Raw genomic sequence first — 22,552 nt, forward strand, 5'->3', positions numbered from 1 at the left:
CATGATATACAAATATCATACGGAAAGAGGGGAGTAGGATGCCTCACCTTGCTGCCCTGCAAAGTGACGAGTCGAGGATGGTGGGGAGTGATCTTTGCAATAGCCTCTCCTGCAACAAACAAACATAATAGTGTCAATTGTAAATTTCGGCAGCACCTCCCCTACACGGTGAGGTAACCAAAACCTGCAACAAAACAATGGCATGATGGCCGACAACCATATACACACCAAACCAACGACACGATAGCCGACAACCACATACATAGGTTATACCTTGTATCTTTTACCCTTTTTGCATTACCACTAGTAGAAATATAAAAAGGGTAAATGGAGTGGATACTTGAAGGGGGTAAAATGGAGTGGTTCAAAATTAGATAGGAAACTACCTCCTTGAATATACGCCTATACCAACAAAACCAAATCAATGTAAATGGTAGCGATAGGTCTATAGACGTGAAATCAGGTTTCCAGTGATATCTCATAAAGACTCTTTGATCAGAAGAAGCTTCCTGCCTCGATCTCACAGTAAAACCAACTTATGCTACCTCATAGGCTTAATGTCCGCTCACATGCATCAATTAAGCTCCCAATACTATTGACGCAAACTCAATGTTCACTGATTTATCAATGCTAGAGAAGTGCTATATTATAGTTCCAACTTAAGCTATAGCCACATCACTTATAATCATATTTGCATGAAAGTTGAGCTCTCACCCTAATCTCGTGGTGACCTATGGCATCGATCCGGGGCAGCGAGCCAGGGGTGGGCGCTGGCAGCGGCGCGGGAAGCCGGTTGCGGTGCACCGGAGACCGGCGGCGGGCGCGCCGGGGGCGGCACGCTGGGAGGCCGGCGGCGGGCACGCGGGAGCCTGGCCGGCGGCGGGTGCGCGGGGGCGGGGCGCCGGGAGACCAGCGACAGGGGCAGGCAGATGCGTGTGTGTGAGTGTGTGCGGCGGCGGGATGCATATGCGGCCGGGGGTTATGGGGGTGGTTTGCCGAGTGCCACATCGCGAGCACTCGGCAAACAGATTTTTGTTCCCATTTTTCAAACTCTAATACACTGTGTGCGTGTAGGGCCAGGTTAGGGGTTTGTCGAGTGTCCCCAATCTGACACTCGGCAAACCCCAGCTTTGCCGAGTGCCAAATGAGGGGCACTCGGCAAACCTTTTTTTTTCATTTTCCTCCCTCTCCTTCTTTTCTATAACGTGTTTTTCTAAATTTGTTCCAATGTACTTTGAAAATACCTTGTCAAATTCACTCAACAATGCATATTTGATTTTTCTACGAATATTATTCTATTACTTTATGCAGTTATAGCTCAAATTCAATTTATATCAATTAAAATTCTATAATTGCACTGAATAAATTAAAATTATCAAACGGATCCAAAAAATTATCAAAATTTTAGATGAAACAATCTATGTTGTCTATTGCCTATATAAAAACTTTTGAAGTCAAACCCCAATTCCACCGTCATTTTGACTCCAAATCTTACCGAATCCTTCTCATGATTTTGCGAAACTTTTTCGGAGATGCTTCGGTTTGTAAGCATCATATGTGACCAAATTTGCGAAACCTTCTCAATTTTTTACCACAGCCTCCACGTATGATATCATGTGATCTTGACAAATCTCATGATTTTGAGACTTCGTTTGCTTTTTTTAGAATTTAAAAACCATTCGGCCACACGTTCGTGGTCGTGTTTCCTGAACAAGATGTTCGAAATTTCTTTCATTTCCCATATAAGGCCTCACACTTGACTCAATAACATGAATATCATTTTTTCACTCATTTTATTCTATTATTTGAATCACTTGCAGTTCAAATTTAACTTATACCAAGAAATTCCTTTAAATGCAATAAATTAATTAAATATAGCAAACAGATCGAGAAATATACCAAATTCTAACATGGAGTACCACACGTCGTATGTGGAGAGTAGAAAAAGTTTCGAGGCTAGAAGAGGAAAAAAACTTATTTCTATGCCGAGTGCCACTAGAAAACACTCGGCAAACGCACCTATTTGCCAAGTGCCAAACAAAAACACTCGGCAAAGAAATGTCAGCCGGCACGCTGTTTGACGGACACTCGGCAAAGTGCTGATAGCCGGCACGCTGTTTGACGGCCGTCACACGTGGTGGTCACGTGACGGTCTTTTGCCGAGTGTCGTGTTGTTGTTTGCCGAGTGTTTTCTTTCCTGCAGTCGGGATATAAGTTTTTTGCCGAGTGTAATTATTTTGCCCATTGTTTTCTTTGCTGTGGTTGGCAAAGATATTGGTTGCCGAGTGCCTGACGGAATGCACTCGGCAAACCACCAGACACTCAGCATATTTGCTGTTCCAGCCTAGAAACTTCTAGCCTAGATATATATATCAATTAATCAAAACAACTTCATGAGTGGCGGACGGAGCAAGAGGGAAATGAAAGTGAAGCACCTGCCGCGGCACCTCTGCGAGCGCGCAACAAGCAGACCTTTAGCTAGAAATCTCCATCAAAACAAATTTGTGTGCCACCGGATGCTAGGGTCTCACCCGCCATACCGCCCTTGCCATTGCCGCCTCTCCCACCTTAGTCGGCGCCGTTATCGCCGTCCCCACCATGTGCACCACCGGACCGACCTTTTACCGCCACCTTCCCTCTAGGGTTGGGGAACATCGGTGCAAGACAAACCCCCTAATCGTAAGCTCACCGGAGTCTTAGCCCAAGAAGCTCACTGATCCGCGCGCGAGCAGCAGCAGTAGAAATCTGAGTGTTTTCGTGGCCTCTAAAACACTCACGTTTGTTAGTTTTTCGCTCCAAAATGTTGATATCTGTTAACTCTCCATACATCCCTCACCTTGATGCTACGATATTCAAATATATTCTAGGAGCAAAGATGTATGTATATCCGCACTCCAAAACAAAAGGTTTTATGAAACAGCAATTCAATTATTGAGGGACACTACGCAAACACAAAATTACAGGCAACTTTAAAAAGTCTGGCCACTCCCATACAAGAAAATAATGCAGCAAACCACTTGCACGCACAATATTCGTAGAGTACAATCAACAAGACACAGGGATAACCTTGGATGCTGGAAAAAGAAAGACACACTGGTAGCTACATAAGCAAAGCACCTTGCTTGTTTTGTTTGTCTTACTAGGAGCCTTTAACTTGCCTTAGACCATGATCTCGCAGGCTATTAATAACTTCACATGTTTAAGCTCCTCCACTACCGCCGCCATGGTCGGTCTCTCGTCCATGTCTTCCTTGAGGCATTTGACCGCAAGTTCGCCAATCTTGTCAAGACACTCTGTGTAAACAGCAGACTGAGCATCACCCGGGAAGATCTCTCTGTCGTACATGCTTCTCCCGTTGCCCGCCTCCTTGTAGGACTTGACGAAGTCTATGGGAAGGCTGCTGTCGCCGTACATCGCTGTCTTCCTCGTGATGAGTTCAAGGAGCACCACGCCGAAGCTGTAGACATCACTCTTCGCTCTGAAGCAATTTGTCTTCATGTACACTGGGTCCATATAGCTCCAATCCCCTCGAACATTCTTGACGAACGCGTTCCCGTATTTCAACAAGAGCCTGGACGACCCAAAGTCTGAGACCTTGGGCACGAGGTTGTCGTCGAGAAGAATGTTGCCGGGCTTGACGTCCCCATGGATGCAGTTGTCCTCACCATGCGAGTGCATGTAGGAGAGAGCTTCTGCTGAACCGATGGCAATGTCCATGCGCTCTGACAGCGAAAGTTCACGCTGCTTCTCAGAAACGTGAAGAATGTCCTCGAGGCTTCCATTGGGGATATACTCGAACACCAGCTTGGGAACGTCAGTTTCAAGGCAGCAACCGATGAGGCGGACAAGGTTCGTGTGCTTGAACCTGAACTGGATGGTAATCTCATTCACGAACTCCTCCTTCGGCATCTCCTCATCTTTCTTCACAGAGCATTTGACAGCGACCTGTTGGGACCCATCAATTGTCCCGATGAAGACCTTGCCAAAGTTTCCTTCTCCAATGGGCTTTTTATAGTTGTTTGTCATCTTCTTCACATCCTTCTCAGTAAAGTTTCGAATTTCCATTCGCTTCAGGATTTCCCCACCGTTGTTTTTGAAACGTTGACTCAGCCTTCTCCTCTGAAGCAACAAAATCACGAAGAAAGCAAGGACGAGGGCAACAAATGTTGCTGCAGAAACACAGACAATCAAGTACACGGTCAGTCATCTCGGACTAGAATTCTTTCCCTCTCCTTGAGATTAGAGAAATACGTTGTTCTACTCTGTGACAAACATGAATCAATTACTAAAAGTACAACGGCAGCATGAGTTGTGATCAAAAGCCCTCAGAAACATCTGATGCTTATTTGTAGATCGGTTGATAAGAGCATCAACAGATCTACAAATAAGCATTTTTAGGTACGGGTTGCAAGGTAAACTTCTCTACAAATGGTGGAAATCCCTAAAATGATCTAGGAGCGGGTGATAATGTGGCCTGACCCTAGAAATGATCTCGTGTAAATGAATTCAAATGTTTGCATATGATTTTGGATGAAGATAAACTTTATTTCAAATTTGTAGAGCTCGACGAGACCTGAAACATTATACTAGAGTGGTTATTATTTGAGATTGTTTTTGTACTCCAAACATTCATCATAAGTTCTCGGAGTTTGAAATCTAGAACTTTTTAATTTCCAAAAGACGATCTTGGATGCATACAAGCTCTATATCAAAATTGTAGTGCTCAACGAGATCTAAAATTTCATATTTAATAAGTTTTCCATTTGAGATCGTTTAGAGTCACAAATATAAACTATAAAGAGGTATTACATGTGCCCTACAAGACTAGGATAATGCATTTATATTTCTACCAAATTATGTAGATAGTTTGGTAGGAGCTAACATTATTAATAGAAGTTAAACTTTCTACCATATTATATAGACGTGCATGTACACATCCTAGATTAAAATTTAACTATTTAGAAGCGTGTGTTGGACTCTATAGTTTGAATGTATTACCATACATTAATGCAAATGCATTTTGAGCATATTTATTATATATTGAACTTGCGATGTTTGATCATTTAAAAAACACTCAAGAAATATGAAATATATTATGTAGTGAAATATAAATATATTTTGCAGGAACAAAGGAAAAATATAATTTGACGGACGAATGATGGCATCACCTGCTTGGAAAATGATTTCTCGGAGCAGCGGCCCCTACAAAAATTTCACGGAGGATATGCTATAGAGTTACAAGTGGCTGTACGGTCCATAAGGATGGAATGCGCGAAGCCTAAGGTTAATGGTTTGGACCCTTGTAAACGCACATGCGCATATTTCATTTGAAAATCCGACGACTTCTAGCAGTGGGGATGCGTGGTGGCTGGTTGGATAGATTTTTTTTTCTTTTTTTACTATTCTATATTTTCTCTGATTTTTGCATTTTTTATAGTTGATTTCTAGGGCTAGATCATGTTGTGGTGCACCCCTAGAAATTAATTTCTAGAAACGGGTGCAACATGACCTGCTCCTATAAATTAATCTATTTTAGGAGGGGCTCAAGGCCCGCTGATGCTAATGCACTGTTTATAACTGCAAAAGGTAGGAACAAGTCTTGTGCCGCCTCCTACTACAAACACCAGCCATTTCAATCGCACCTAAAAAGCACGACCAGTGTAAGTATATAGTTTATCTTGTGTGCCCCATAGACTAGATCATATTTAGATGCAACCAAGATGGCGCTTCCCCAGTTGTCTCTTACATATTGCCATACCAAAATACCAAATGATTCCATTTCCCTTTTTGTTTACTTTTTATATATAATGCACGAACTGGGCCGGCCTTTTGGCTTACATATGTTGATAGTACTTCTGTGTGAGTAATTTAATTAAACACTAAATATAAGAAGTGGATTTAAATAAACATATGTGTACGATATTCTACAACAGAATTGAACTGTTGTTGCAATCAACAACAAAACTGAAATAATAGTTGTGAATTGAAGATCCACCAGGATGAGGTGGTTATTGATCAATAATGAATGAATGCTCACCTATTGTCGCAGCGACCGGTGCAGGAAATATGGGCTGACATCCTTTGTCAGTTCTACCATCTCCTCTGTGCCCGAACTTGCATTTGCACTTGTAATCGCCCTGTGTGTCTTGGCATGTGCTACCGCTACCACATGGATACATTTTTTTGTAAACCATCGGATTTAGTTTTCGGAGATCACACTCATTAATATCTGCATAGTGGAAATATACACAATGATAGTTCGTACAAGATAAAGTAAATGGCCCAAAGCATTGTGTTTTGCCACTCAAACTAATTAAGCTAATAATTAGGCAGTACTTAAGAATCAATTTTATGGACGGCATGGGTATCGTTTATCCGTAAAAGCAAAATGCCCTTGGGATTAAGATAAACTCCCTCTGTCCAGGCTTTTTTAATTCGTAACTTTTGCTTAACATCTAGACATAGTTTATACCTAGATGCACAGTCGTAACAAACCTATGAATGTAGAAAAACCAATATGACCTATAATTTGGAATGGAGGGAGTAATTTGTGGTTAAGATTTATTTTATTGATGCCACATGAATGAGTCATTCATGATGCAGTACGTGACGGAGGGAGGCCTAGGGCCATGACCCTAGTCGTTGGCTCTCATTTAATCTTCTGCACACTATAGCCATTGTAGTATAAGAGGTCAAGTAGTCCCACACTGTCCCAGCCAGCGCACCATCGGCCCATGGAGTGCCCTCTGTGTTGGGGCAGCCCAGCTTTGCACCTGCATGGAATGGTCCGAGGAAGCAGGAAAGCTTGTTTGATCAATTTTTATACATAGGTTAGCTACATGTACTTTTTTTTTTTGCAAAACTTACATGTACCTCAATGAAACCATTGTATATATGGTAGTGGAGAACGCGTTTATGATTTCTGTTTTGGGGAGCCTGGTTTAGACTTAGATGTTTTGATTTTGATCCGGTCATCCCGTTTATCCCTTTTTTTTTTGCAGTCACCATGATCTCACTAGCTATTCAAAAAAGAAAATGATCCTTGATGTTTGGAACCAAGCACTCACTTAGCATTTGTAGAAAGGGAATGCTAACTCCTACGAGCTGGTGATGGAGGATTTACTAACTTGTGCATCCACCGACGACGTAGGGATTTCCCGTGTATCCCTCGGAGCAGTTGCAAAGGTACCCAGGCCCCGTGACGTCAACGCAGTGGCTGTGGGCGCTGGCACAAGCCGGAGCAGTCGGTTTCCCTGATGCCCCACTTGACTCCTGCCCGATCTGGCAGGACCCATTGCCCCTGATGGCCCAGTCAAGAACCACTGGGATTGTTCTATTTCCAACACGGTCTGTAAAGCTCTTGTTTCCAATTCGAGTGAGGTCGTGTCGTTTGAAGTGGTACCTGAAATAGCATGTAGAAAGCACAGGTTTTACTCAATAAATTCGAGTTTCCCATTTCTTGTGGCAAATAAATTCAAACTTGACGATCTCAATAACCTTAACTGCCATTACATGTATACATACTAGCTTAAAATTGCAATTTTTGTCTTAATTCTTGGACTACGGTCTATAGGTTAGCGAAAACTGATCAAAACAAGTAAAAGGTCAGACAACTGAAAAATTAAATACTTTTTTATTACACGTACTATAAACTGTAGTAAAATGAATGGTATCGTTGGACTCGTACGTTTATTTTGAGTTGTATACATCAACCGGTTCAACACAAAAGCTTAAGCTACTTGAAGGTACTTCACTAGTTTAGATACTTACCATCCTTTCTCGGCGATAAAGGCGTAGCCACAGGGGCTGTATTTCCAGGCAAAATTGGCGCCGTAGTTACTCCAGTCGACTGTTATCGTGGTAAGGTTGCGCGGTATGCCTGTCTGGCAGCAGCCAAGACCTGTGCACTCCTCTCCGTCTTCAGCAGCTTCATGCAAGCTGTTGCATGAGGTGATGCAGCCAGTGAAGAAGCTGGAATCCTCTCTGCCTTCTAGAAACGCCAACGTGTCGCAGCCAATGGCCGTGAAAACGTTGCGCGTGGGCGAGATCAAAAATGGCGAGCCCATGAGATATAGTGACCAGCCGACCTGCCCATTTGATTCAGTGGTGTTGGATGAGTTGTAGCATTTGTACGACACTGGGGAGAAGACACGCATCTCGCCGGCCTCCAACGAGATGCTAATGACCTCAAAATCGGACAAGTATGCTCTTGGAGGGTTAAAGCTATGGTTGCAAGTGATATTAAAGTCATCTATGCCTGGCCAGGCACAATCGACGCCGATGCCGAATGGGTATGGAATGTTTACGGTGCCGCACATTCTAGGGCAGTCCGGTCGTGGAGCTGGCATCGGTGATGGCTGGGCTATACCGGAGAGGGAGGCTGCCACCACCGGCAGTGGCAGTGGCACAATATAGGAAAATGCTAAGGTTGGAGTAAGTAGAAACCACAGCACTTGTACTGCCATGGCTGCAAGGTGCTTCATGCTTTTTTATGAATGACGAATGAGCTAACAAGTTGTTTGGTTTGCAATTCGGTTCCAGCATCATGGCTATTTATAGGCACGAATCTTATGGCGATACTCGTTAGCTGCTGCACACTGTTATTCCTGTCACCAGGTCAAGGTCGTATTACTAATTTCATCTGCACCACATACACGGCCTTTTAAAATATCTACTACTCCAGTTTTATGTTTTATTTACGTTCAAAACATGGTTTCGAGGAAACTTCGTTTAAATCTAGCTAAAATAATGATGTTGACAGAGCTCGAGACGTCTAGGTTGGTAAAGTACTGAAGTGATGTTTGGGCTACATGAGAACTAGAAAGCCCATAGGTATTGTACTGTGGATGTTTCGGACCATACAAAAACATGCATTTCTGAAAAGTAATAAACATTTGGAGACATTTCACTAAATGTGAATCCACGATCTCGCTAGCTAGTGATGGACATTTCATGAATATTGCTGCCTTTTATATTTACACACATATACAATTCACTGAACGGAGATTGTGTGCAGTCTCCTTGGATGTTGCCAGCTTGTGCGGAGACTAGAATATTGGTGGTCGTCGCACGGCAAATTCCTGTCAGGTCAGTACGGGCCGGTTAGACAAGACGTGTAGACAACGATGGGTCGTTGATTCTCTAGTACCTTTGCGGCCATAGCCTCGTATAGGCTACCCATCGGCAGAAGGATACGTTGGATGTCCAGCTGTCGGCGAGGATTCTGAGAGGATCAGAGAGCAGCGATTTGAATGCCAACACAGCAGTGAGGTCAGTGTAGCTGCCGTTAACATGGGTTACACTTGGGCTTGGAGACGAAGAAATAACAGCAGGCAATAGGACTGGAAGCAAGATGGTCAAAAACACTAGAGGGACTGGGTAGCTTGCAGTGGCCATTGTTGTGTATTTTTGGGCTGATAGGTCATAGGTGGTGATGTTATATACTTATATGTATAGGCCCGTTGTCACATGTCCAAGTCTTGGCTCGTGGTTCCTTTATTTATTTGTCACACGGTACGTGACAAGTATATTTCTGTGGTAGCAAAAAAACAGTGTCACTGTTACCTTGACTTGGGAAGTCAACAGAGATCTTTTATATTATTATAAAGTAATAAACATTTAGAGACATTTCGCTAAATGTGAATCCACGATCTCGCTATCTAGTGATCGACATTTCATGAATTTTGCTTCCTTTTATATTTACACACATATACAATTCACGGAACGGAGAGTGTGTGCGGTCTCCTTGGACATTGCCAGGTTGTGTGTGTTACCAGCTTGTGCAGGGACTAGAATATTGGCGGTCGTTGCAATTATTTTCGATTTGGAGAATGTATTTGGCACTTTTACTTGATGATTGTCAGGATGGCTTCGTTTTATATACATGATGATACAATTCATATTTTTTGTGAAATCATTTGTTGCACAAATGATTCAATATCCAAATATATAAAATGCAATATGTGTTGCGAAATACATCTTCTTGCAAAAAGAAATACATCTTCCTGTTGCTATAAGTTATTACCACAAATGTATATCGTTGCAAAACAAATAGTGTGCCATGACCTATATTTTGTTGCAACATCTTTTCTTGCCTCTATATATTTTCCATTGCAAAACAACTTATTGCCATAAAAGAAAAAAGATGCTATATTACTTCATAACCTTCAGCAATATTTTGTTGCAACATATTTTCTTGCTTCTAAATACTTTCCGTTGCAAAATGAATTATTGCCACCAAACATGTTTTTATGGCAATATAGTTTATTTTCATGAAAGAAATTGTGTTGCCATAGGATCTGTCACAACGTAAAATATGCGTGGCAATATATTCTATTGCCACCATGTTGGTCGTGGCCAAATACCATATTGCCACTGTGTTTGTCCGTTGCAACTACATACTATAGCAATGCCTACTTGCGTGGCAATATATGCTAATGTCATGGCATCAATAGTTGCAATACTCTATAATGCAATGAACGGGTTTGTGGCAATTACCATAATATTGCAACAAAATAAAAAAAACCATTGCAATGGCCTATTGCCACGAAAGTACTTGCCACGGCTGCCAACCAAACTGACATTGATGCAAATGCTACCTATTGCTACAATTTTAGCCATATTGCCACGTTTTTCCACCGTTGCAATAGGCCAAAAATCTAGTAGTGGTAGGAGGGGTAAGATGGACAAGTAACTCCTCAATCACCATTTAGTTGGTGGATCCAAACACACCTAGCTAAAATTTAGCTATCTCATCTTTAGCTGAGAAACTAAACTTTAGCCACCTAAATTTTAGATGGTTGTTCCTATCTGCTAAAAAAGCTGAACAAGCGAACAAACTTTATCCCTAACCTGCTGCTGCTGCCGACTGGTGGCTCTATGCTAAGCCAACCCACTTGCTCACAAATAGTTGGAGCCACCTGAACTGAGGCGCGCCCCATAACATCAGCCAGCCTGTCATCAACAAAAATAAAAAATTAAAGCAGTACGCGCGTAGGACTCTTCATCATATGCGTGCAAGTTATTGTTCCATTTGCCACTTGTGCCCAAGGTAAAGATGTTGATGTGGCGGCCATTTTCCAAGCTGCAACCACATGCTTGTCCAGTAGTGAACAAACAAAGCAGATATTCCTTAATATATTAAATAAGGACTCCCCTCCAATGCTGGGAAATTGACATATATCTTTGGTCTCTTGCTTGGCCTACATTTGGCAGTTTGCTAGCAAACATGGTTTCAAGGAAACCTAGGTTTCTAAACCTCAATATATATTTTATTCGACCAGAATTTTCTGAGGTATGAGCCTGCCTAGCAAGTAGACCGAACACTCATCTTTCCACGCAGTTTTAGCGTACTTCCAAGATGGTGCTTTCAGAGGTACATGCCCGGTCGAGTTCAGCAAGGTACATGATATTAAAAATACGTTCTCCCCGGCTCCAAAAGCAACTCATTTGATGAAAATGACCATGCTTAGTGTCTCTTCACTCATGGAATCTTATCAACTATAATACATAAAGTTGATGCATGGGAGTCTCAGGAAATGACCATGCATGCAGGTCTAGGTTGATTTGAGCTGAATTGATTCCGCAGCAAGCTTGCTCTGTGGTTGCCACCGCCTCCGATCACGACACGATCCTTTTGCATGAGTGCATAGAGCTCTACTTAGGTGCCACATAATGAAGTCCGTCCTTTATTACATTTGTCTGTAAGTGGGCAACCACAGTATAGTGTTACACTAGTAGAGAAATGGCCTTTAGTCCCGGTTGGTAGGGTGTATATCCAGTGCCGTAGGCAGGATTCTGAGCCTGGGTATTCATCGTAAAAAACAGAAAGATTTGGTAGCTGGGATATAGCATGTGTTGCGCCTCTATACATGTATCAACACTTAAAGTATACATACATATAGTAAAGTTTTTGTCCAAAATCATGGGTATTCACACGAATACCTATGAATACCCCTGGCTACGCCACTGTGCATATCTCTCGAAAATCCATCCGGGATAAACCAACCGGGACAAAAAGGGGGGTCTTTAGTCCCGGGTCTTTTAACCGGGAGTAAAGGTCCCCCTTTAGTCCCGGTTGGTGTCACCAACTGGAACTAAAGGGGGACCCTTTAGTCCCGGCTGGATTCCAACCGGGACTAAATGGCGCCTGCATGGCACTGCCGTGGCGCCTGAATTTAATTTGTTAACCTTTAGTAGTTGAGATTTTTTTAGAACGAAATCAACTAGTATTTAAACGAATGGGATTTGTAATTATACAATTACTATATATATACACAATCCTTATACACAATTCATATACACAATTCAACTAGCTTAGTACAAATCGATCATAATTAGCGCGTATTATATATACAAATAAATCAAAGTATCTGTCTACAATCTTCCCGTCGTGGTGTTGCTGATCGGAGTGTCTAATTGTCGTCCATCGTAATAAAATTCTCCTTTTGGATCTACCACCTCGTCCATTATGAATCCAATGAGACCTTCACATATTGCCGCTACTCTTTCTTCCTTCAAGAGTCCTTGTTGAATATTTAACATCTATAATTTGGAAATTTGTGAATGTTACACGAACAAATACATATAAGGAGCTAGAAAATAATTAACTAGTAATAGTTTTATTTTACGTACTTTAAAGTTGTGCGGCGTCATCTTCGGTCCCTTGGGTCCCATAAAACTATGCATGTGCTCACAGATGTAGTAGCCACATAGATTATTCTCGGGTTCCTATCTTAAGCACTTCAGTGCGGAAAAAAATAAGTTATGAAATATTCGTGTTATACAATGTAATAAATGTGCAGACTTCATACGTACCGGGAAGTCTATGTTCCATGTAAGTTTTTCTTTGAATGGACCTTTGTGTGTCCTTATGAATTGTTTCCATACGCTGCGGATTAGAATAATGAATGATATAGTGTAATAGGGATAAAATTTAGGAAATAAACTTTTGCATAGAGATAAAGGTCCAGAATTATTACAAGCCTAGCATGTCTTGCACTTCTTGGTAGTCCACCAGATCTTTCCTTAACGAATCGAAGACAGTGACGTGGCTTCTTTCAGGCTCAATTATAATAAGGATCCAGTGGAAGCTGCGTGCGTAAAATGTTCATGCATATTAGAGCTAACTAACATGTAGAGATAAGGAAAAAGACATCGAAAGTAGACGGTATACACACACTTACTTGAAGTTGTATGGAAGTAGTATGAAATCCTTGAATGTTTGTTTGTCTAGGAAATTGTATATATTTCCGCAAAGGTTTTTTCCGGCGCTAATTGTATCTGTTGTTGGTTAACTACAGATGGATCCATGAAGCCTACATGTAGGTACGCCTCTCGGCGGCATGTCTGAATTAGCATCCTACATGAAATGGAAGATGAAGTTAGTACGGTGACGCACGCCAAAATTTACATGTAGAGATAAACGGACACTTACAGAACCCAAGCGCTGATCAGAGAGACGGCCAGGGCATCATGATGGTACACTTCGTATATATCCTTAAAGTCTAGCCACAACACTTTCTCCCCTTCACCGTGAAAATCTATCGGTTTTACCTTCATGCCGATCATCTCCCTCGAGTCGGCGGATGCCATCATGTACCATTGATGGAATGCGTACATCTTTGTTGATAGCTTCCGTACCAATGAAGGCTTTATTAGAGGTTTGCCTAGCTCATAAGGCCATCTCGGCTCAGGGGGCGGTGCAGTTGGCGTCTCAACTTGCCCTATGCATTCATCAAGTCCCAGACCTGTTTCTTCCATGAACTTTAATACATTTGCTTGTTGATCCAAGGGCATTGCTTTTACCCGTTGAGCATCTTTTTTTGATAAATGGCTGAGGTCGGGGACTGGACCGCTGGAAGATGACTTTCCTTTCCTTTTATCCTTTTCATCAGCCTTTACTACAGCCCGTTCATAGTTTGACAAGAGTGGTATCCTTTTCTTGGCTCCTTCTTCCATCCTGATAAAAAAGTTTAAATATCGTCGACTTACTGGCGGTGGCTCCATCTCCCTTGCTTTTTTTTTTCTTCGGCTTGTTTCTTGAACCACTCACTGGCCTCTCATTGGATTTCTGCCCACTGTTCCGCATGAGACATTGCCTCCCAGCGTTCCTTACGAGTCACTTCAGGCTCCTTTGTTTTCTTCTTTCTCTGTCTTTGCTTGGGAGGTGGTGCTCGTGACTTCTTTAGTGGTGGTGCAGGTTCCTTCAAGGGGGCCGCTCTTGGTGCCGGCGACGGTGATCGGGGAGGGGTGTTGTTATTGTCGTCGTCGCTCCCAGCACCAGGATGTAGTGGAGATGGAGACCTTGATATAGATGGAAGGGACGGTCCTGGAGCAGGAGATGACGGTCTCAAGGTATGAGGAGAAGGTCGCTGCTGGGGATCTACGGGGAGCGGTCTTAAGGTCTAAGGAGATGGCTCCGTGCTGGGAATAATGATGTAGCGTTTTTGCCATAGAATGATCCCATGAAGCGCATCTGCCAATATCTTTTCCCCGTCGCCTCCCGGGAAGTCGAGCTCTAGACCTTCATACTGGCTATCAACTATTTGCTCTACGCAGATGCTGGCGTAGCCTGGTGGAATTTCCATGCCATGACTGCTCTGCCCCGCCAGGGTTGCTAACGCACTCCCGTACGCTACCTGTACATATAGCAGAAGTAAACAAGTTGAACTCCGATCTCGAGGCCTGGATCAATTGACAAGATTGCATAAATATTATGTATAAGTATACCTTAATAGTGAGGTTGCCGACCGGTGCATGCAGCTCACATGAGGTCTGTTGTGTGATGGCATCCACGGGGAACCGTTGCTCCTCCACGGGTAACCTGGGCGTCTGCGCATTGGGGACCCCTGTAGAAGCACAACTGCTCAAGAGGCGTTGAGAAGGGCTGGCGGTGTTAGGAATCGACAATGCTCCAGATTGGGCCAACTCCGCAACTACGTGGGCCACCCGCCGATTGATTTCATCCATCATTCTTTGTTCTTGTGCCTGCACTTTAGATTCTAGCATCTGCCGCCAGCTCTCCTCGATCTGTTCCTTTCTTCGCTTCCGGCTTCTGTACAAGGCGCAAGTACATCATCGCCGAGGCGAAGACGGTATGCAAGTTCAACAAGTATGGATTTAAAAAACCATATTGAATTTGATAAGATAAACCGTCTAGACAAGGTAGCATCATTTTTAAACCACTGCAATAATGCATACTATATATGACACATCAATCTCCCTCACATTCTAGCTCAAAATACCTCTCCATTTTTCTACTTCATCATCACATTCTAGCAAATAATCTTTCCATCTCCAAAGCATAAATCAAAGCATAACACGAGGATGAAGTAGCAAACCTTCACAACACTTGTGTTGGCCGAGTGAAATTCCCACGAAAATGAGGGAAAAAACTTCGGGCAGCACCTCCCTTGCTTGCTTCGGCACCACCGGAGAGTAGGTGAAGCTCAGCTCTCTCTGTCAATGTGCTGGACTGGCTCGGGCTGGAGGAGGAAGAAAGTCCTCTGTCTTGACCGTATATAATGGGGATGAGTTTTTTTCCCGGTTAAAAACTCCAACCGAGACAAAAAGGAACACCTTTTGTCCCGGTTGAAAGTTTAGTCCCGGTTGGAGGCACCAACCGGGACTAAACTTTTTATCCCGGTTGGAGCCTCCAACCGGGATAAAAGGGTGCCGCCACCGACAGCCCCCCACTAGCCGTCGCAACCGGGACTAAAGGGGGGCCTTTAGTCCCGGTTGCAATTACCAACCGGGAGTAAATCTCCCCTCCATTTTTGCCTACCGTGGCGCACCCCCTTTTATCCCGGGCCAACTTTAAACCGGGACAAAAGGGGGCGGATCGAAAGCTAATTCTCTACTAGTGTTAGGATCCCAACATCGTGTAAATACCCATTTTACCTGTGCTTGAAATGGGGATCCAATACACTCAGCAAAGAATAAAGGCTTCCCTTCCCTAAAGAGGGAAGATGGAGGAGACCATATTTTTCCATAACACTCAGTCTCGTTACGAACATGAATGCAAGAATTCCTACCATGACGTCATCCTCAAGGTTGAACCCCTCCCTGAGGAGCTGGAATCCTCAAGAGGGGATCCCCGCCCCTTGTGTAGTAGTAGGGTCAATCTCTGCTGCAACAGGATTTGCTCGATCGACACATGACCAAATGCAACTGAGAGGGAGTGGATTTGTGCTGCGACGAAGCTGCAACGTTTTCGGTTTTCTTCCCCTTTATAGACGGAACATAACTAAGGATCGTGACCCAAGTGGTCACCGGAACATGACTGTAATGACCAACTAAGACGCGTGCACGTCCAACACCCTGAACGTGCACTCTTCTTAATGAAACTCGAGGAAATTACAGATCCCACTATGTCCAAAATCCGACAACAGACACGACATGAAAAGAGATACAGACTCGACAGACTAACTAGCGCATGTTATGCCACAAGTAGGTCTGTCATGTTTGTAGGCAATATACATAGGATGTTACAACTTGCAAGCACTAGGTTGATATATGGACTGTTACTTGTGCACTAGTTGGACATATCACACAACATCCTTTGGCTCTGTAGGTCCTCGCTTCAGCACACCGGCATGCGTGAGCAGCGCCCAAAGGTGCGTGACGAACTCCCCTCCTCTTGGAAGAACTTCCAGGTGCACCCGGGCATCGTCAGACGGCGAGACATACAGCATCATCTCCGCCGAGAAATCAGAGAGGACCTTCCACTGCAATTTCGAGTCTTGTATGCCTTCAATCTGCCTTGCAAGCTGAGCGCCCTGTGCAAGAAGCGGAGCTTCATCGTCATTACCGTCATTGGTGCTAATCTTGAATAGTTTCTTACACCTGCTCTCCAAATCATTGGCGCCTTCGAGTTGCTCGCCTAGTCGCTGCCACTGGTCGCCTTCTTTATCAATTGAGTCATCAAGTATGGCTTCCGATATAGAGCTGTGGTCAGGTAAGAGGTCAGGTGCGAAAGCGAGCAGATGCATGCAGTACTTCGATAAAGTGGAGGCTGTTCTAACCGCCTCTGCTTCTTTGCCTTGTTTATCCAGCTGGTGCTCACACAGTGTTGTAGCAATGTGCCAGACAAGAATGGTGCGAGTCACCGCTCCATCGGTAGCAGTAGCGTCACATGCCCACGTGAGGTCACCATGGACGCCATTTTTTTGCAGCGATGTTACCCCGTTCGTCAGGTGTCCGTTGCTTACTAGTAGGGAATCAATGATGGCTTTCTTCACACTTTCGGACAGCTTGACTGAATTCTTGCGTCCCTTCTTCCTGCTCTTGTCCATCAGGCGCAGTGTAGTATAATGGAGACAATTCTTTAACCTACTTTGGCGGCCAAGTTTCTCCAGGAGACAGTACTGCCCAAGTCTGCCCTTCCATGGGGGAAACGCCTTCAACATCAAGAGAAGACGTATGATCATCTCAGAACAACAGCTTGTTTGCAAAAATGGTGCGGTGACGTAGCTCCGTATCAGAGCCACCTTGAACCAACCTGAGGCCATGTACAGGTACAGCTGGTATGCCTCCAGGAATGCCACGACAACAGTTGCGAATATGGTGGGGTGAATCAGGTAGCCAGGTGAGAATATGGTATCAATGAAGATCAGGTCGTTGCTATGATTACTGAGATAGCGGTTGTCCTGACGCCTGACGTGTAGGCAGGTGACTGCGAGCCACGAGCATAGGGCAGACATGATGACAGGCAGACAAAGAGCCAGGTATCGACCCTTTTGATTGAGGTAAGAGTACCTTGTGTAATACATGTCATGGACAAAAACAAGTTCTTCCTCAATGACCCTGAAGGCCCGCAGATGTGGCTTGTCTCACAACCAAAGTCGACTGTTGGAACACCTGCTTATATCGCACCTGAAGTTCTATTGAGGAAAGAATACGATGGCAAGGTAGTTATGCTATCACTTTCCTAATTTATCCCGATAAATGTGTTTTGGTAGTTGGGTATACTTCGCGGGGGCGCACTGAAGTTGGGTATACTTCATAATTTATATATGTTTCACTTTACGTGCTCTTCCATTTTAGCTAACAAATAAGCTAATAGTGGCATCTTGTTGCAGCGTATATCTTGAATGTTCAGTATGCGATTCCAGATAACGTGAACATATCTCTAGAGTGCAGGAATATAAGTGCTAGGTGCTAACTACATTTTGTTTTGTAATATTAGCCTGGTCCGGATTCGGTTGGTATTGTGGCCATTTCGCATGGTTGCCGTGGTGTTGCTGCGCGCATGTGGTTTGGTTAATCTAGAACCAACAAAAGTAAGTATTTCAATTGTTTGGGTCTTCATGCTACCTTTATGGATATCCCTCATTTTTTTCTTTGTTCTAGTGTGTTCATCTATACCTTCTTAGATTATGTCTCGTAAAAAAACCCTAAATCTTTATTTGACCGTACAATTGCCCTCGAATATTTTCATCTTTAACCTACCAACAAATGACAAATTTAACTGCTTTTTATTATTTACTTTCAAAAAAATCTGTTTATGATATGACTGTGTTCTGCAGGTCATAGAGATCTTGAAAGATCGTCCATCTTGGTTCCGTGATTGTCGAAGCCTTGAAGTGTTTACAATGTTTCCAGCTGGAAATGGGGGGACAATTGAACTTGTCTACATGCAGGTGGGCAATTTTGTTTTGCTGCATTCATGATGCTTCTTCAGCCTTTCTGGTGAACTGCACGATTCATTCTGTGGATGCTATTGTTTTTATGTTACTACAGATGTATGCCCCAACTACATTAGTCCCTGCACGTGATTGTATTTGTATTTTAATCCTTCAACACTTTCAGTTTGTATGTTGTCCATTAATGATTGTATCTGGTTTCTTCTTTTAGGCATGGAGTGTTCCTGAAGTGCTTCGGCCACTGTATGAGTCTTCTATAGTAGTTGCACAGAAAATGACTACTGTGGTACATTCTTGCAATCTGTTTGATCCAATGTTTTCAGTTTAAATTTGTAAATTTTGTTGAAAAGTGCCAATCATCAGTTTGTGGGAAGCTATTTATTCATGACTGAAATAGTCTTTTGTATATGTCCTAAAAATGAGTAATGACCACTTTTTCTTTTTGAAACTTCGAATAGTACTTCTTATCGCTATACTTGATGCTAAAATTTACAAGCTGCTTTATGTATCCAGGCACTGCGCCACCTTAGACAAATTGCTCAAGAAACAAGTGGGAAGTAGTGTACGCGTTGGGCAGGCAACCTGCAGTCCTAAGGACCTTTAGTAAAAGTCTGAGCAGGTAATTTCTATTGAACTTCCATCCCAACTCTCATGTACAACTTGTTGTCCAGTTAAAAACATCAAACCATCTTATGTTTCCATTAGGGGCTTTAATAATGCCAGCAGTTTCAATGATAATTGCTGGTCTATAATGGGTGGAGATGGAATTGAAGACGTCGTCGTTGCTTGCAATTCAACTAAGAAAATTAGAAATAACAGCAATGTGGGCATTACATTTGGAGCCCCTGGAGGCATTATTTGTGCAAAGGCATCCAAGTTACTGCAGGTAACGGTAATCGCTATGTTGTGAGTTCCCTGGATTGCTGAGGTCTGACTCTGTTAAGTGTTAACTTTAAGATCGTAGTACTTGATTTGAACTTTAATGAATATTCCTGGCTGTGCACCTCATGTTTGTTAATCTATGTATATGAGATGCTATAATTGCTTTTTTGGATTTTGACTTAGTAATTGTACCACAATTAGTGTTAAGCGAAAAGTAGCACAATAGATGCATTGGTCGAACAGGAACATTGTACACACAGATTTACGGATCCTACTGAAATGCAGTGGTGGCTGTTGCACAGTACCTAGAAACTGAGAACTTGAATCTATTTACACATGCAGTACCTAGAACACTGATATTTAGGCTTGTTGTATGGCATTTTTCTTTTCTGCTACTTTGCTCATAATTATCACTGATTCCATGACATATTGCTTTCAGGCAGTTTTGGAAGAAATGCTAGGAGGGTCCCTTGAAGCTGGTTGCAAGCTAATCAAGTGTTCATGGTGTTGTGTTGTTTTGGAGTATGTACAGATGACATTTTACACTCAACCTTGGCTGTGAGCTTGGACGTTTGGCTCTGTGAATTGTGATATTTTGGTCTCAAATGGTAGATGCAGAAATCTAATCTGCATGCCAAGATAGATTACTGTTGTTCACCAAAAAAAACAAAAGGAAAAACTGCTGATATACTACAGAGACCACCAGCTACCTAAACAAGCCAACAGATCAAACTATTGCACTTTGCTGTGACTAAACAATTTGTTAAGCAGTACAGGTTGACTAAACAAGTGCTTGATTCATAATCTGAACTGCAGCAATAAAGAAAGACCCTACGCACCTCACTGATGTTGAAACGACTGCCGAAAACTGCAGCTGCTGGAACAGATCTGATCAGCACAGGACAGTGATTCAGTCGAGTTCGAGCTGCTCTGCGTCAAAACGATATGACCTCAGCTATTGTTGAAGAAGAGCTGCAGCTGCTGCCATGACCCATGAGACTCGATCGAGCTTTGCATGTGAACCTGCCGAACAGAACAACGAATTTAAGCTGAGATCTGAACCTCCCTGCACGAACTGAGTGAGATCTGAACAACGGAAAACAGAGAGAGCTTCAGATCGATGGAGCTGAACACCTAAACCTAGGGAAAACAACGAGAAGCTGTTGAACGAGCTGAACCCAAAGCTTCCGGTGAAGAAAAGCATCAAAAGATCACAGGTGACGTTGGAAAACAACGCAGCGCTGCCAACACTGTAACAGCCGTGCTCATCCAATTCTTTTCCAAAACCCTTTCAAATCAACTCTGATTCGCACAAAATTCGAACCACAGCCTCGGTGGATCATAGACGATCCATTCCCACCAGAAACAACCAAAAAGATCGAGCCTTTAACACGAACTTCACAAAACCCTAGAAAGAGAGGGGAAAGTTTGGGCAAAACATCAGATCCAAGGAGTTCAAGTAGAGATCTGTTATAGGATCACCCTAGCCTTGCTAACACATATCCTACCATCAATTTGCCCCAAGAACTCCAACAAAATCGCAGCCAAATCTAAGAACGAAAAATCAACCAAAATAGCCCCAAAAAAGATGTATTTCAGATCTAGTGAAAGAAGAGAACTTGAGCATAAAGTTAATATTTCGATTATCTTAATATCTATGATTAAAATCCACTCCTAGCCTCATCAAAGAGCTGGACGATCAAACCTTAAAAGTTCAAATAAGAGAGTTCCTCCTTTTTGTCTCTGCCTCTCTAACCATACCCTAGCCAAAGAGCACAAAATGAGGGTATATTTTTCAAAAACTTAGTCCCCAATCCTTCACACCACAATATATAGTTACAGCGAAAGACCATATGGAGCACACAACTTAAATATCCTTAAAGGTAAAACTGTCCATATTTTTATGGATGAACCAGATGGACACCATCCTTTCACAACTTTGCTTACTCTCGAAGCAAGCTTCATGATACCGTCATGTGTCATTAATAGAAATGCTTGATTTGAAAAAAAAGGACCTCATCTAAGTTAACAAAAATCCAAGTAAAAATTAATAAAACACAACCTCCTTTGAAATTAGAATGATCGTGAAAGCTTTCAGAAAAACTCTAGATTTTCAAAGAAAGGGTAAAGGTTTGCACAACTGAATAGTAAAATAACAGAAACAAGAGCTTAATGCAATTTCATAAGCTTCTAAAGCTATTCTGGCATGGTCAAGCAAATGTTTATGTTTCGCATACAAAGATAATGCTGCTCAATAATCAATGTGCAATCGGAGCTCATATTAGAAACACAATAAATAGAAGCTCATATTAGAAACACAATAAATAGAAGCAAATTGTACTATTGCGGTTCTGATATGTGTGATAAAAAAGTTTAGTGTATATGTAATGCACCTTGGTTCTCGAGTGAGGTCCAGCTGGCTCATGATCTTTGTTGTTCCTTTTACACGAACAAACAACGAGAGGACAGTATCGTTAGTTAACTTTGGACGTGAAAGGTTACGTAACACAACAAAAATCCAAGTAAAAATAATAAAACACAACCTCATTTGAAATTAGAATGTTTGTGAAAGCTTTAAGAAAAACTCTAGATTACCAAAGAAAGGGTAAAGGTTTGCACAACCAAATAGTGAAATAACAGAAACAAGAGCTTACTGCGATTTCATAAGCTTTTAAAGCTATTCTGGCATGGTCAAACAAATGTTTCTGTTTCACATATAAAGAATATGCTTCTCAATAATCCTTGGATCTGATATATGTGATATAAAAAAGTTTAGTGTATGGTCCGGCCAGCTCATGGTCTTTGTTGTTCCTTTTACACGAACAAAGAACGAGGAGGCAGTGTCGTTAGTTAACTTTGGACGTGAAAGGTTAAGTACCGGAGGCACAACACACATATATACGACAATAACACGGCGAGCAGTAGCACAGCGTAGCACTTCTACTGCTCTGCTGTGGCTTCCTGTATCAGTGTATCTGTATGTTATGGAACTGGTAATAACCTCAGGCACGCAACAAAAAGTTACT

The 22,552-nt window shown here is 42.6% G+C and overlaps 1 protein-coding gene, 1 long non-coding RNA gene and 1 pseudogene across 2 annotated transcripts; 1 reads left to right on the forward strand and 2 right to left on the reverse strand.

Annotated features, from left to right (window-relative positions):
* Window positions 1–22,552, reverse strand: part of LOC117834462 (disease resistance protein RGA5-like) — a 54,306-nt pseudogene that overhangs the window by 18,297 nt on the left and 13,457 nt on the right.
* On the reverse strand, window positions 2,885–8,539 carry LOC117834723 (wall-associated receptor kinase 2). The gene is made up of 4 exons (XM_034714249.2): window positions 7,771–8,539; window positions 7,128–7,402; window positions 6,038–6,229; window positions 2,885–4,169 (listed from the first exon to the last, which is right to left on the reverse strand). The coding sequence occupies exons 1-4, from the start codon at window positions 8,481–8,483 to the stop codon at window positions 3,160–3,162; spliced, it is 2,190 nt and encodes a 729-aa protein (XP_034570140.1). The 5' UTR covers window positions 8,484–8,539; the 3' UTR covers window positions 2,885–3,159.
* Window positions 18,177–18,778, forward strand: LOC117834727 (uncharacterized). The gene is made up of 3 exons (XR_004635752.2): window positions 18,177–18,281; window positions 18,528–18,641; window positions 18,742–18,778. It is a non-coding gene; the product is annotated as an uncharacterized lncRNA (long non-coding RNA).

This window comes from Setaria viridis, chromosome 8 (genome assembly GCF_005286985.2).
Source record: "Setaria viridis chromosome 8, Setaria_viridis_v4.0, whole genome shotgun sequence".
NCBI classification, from domain to species: Eukaryota; Viridiplantae; Streptophyta; class Magnoliopsida; order Poales; family Poaceae; genus Setaria; species Setaria viridis.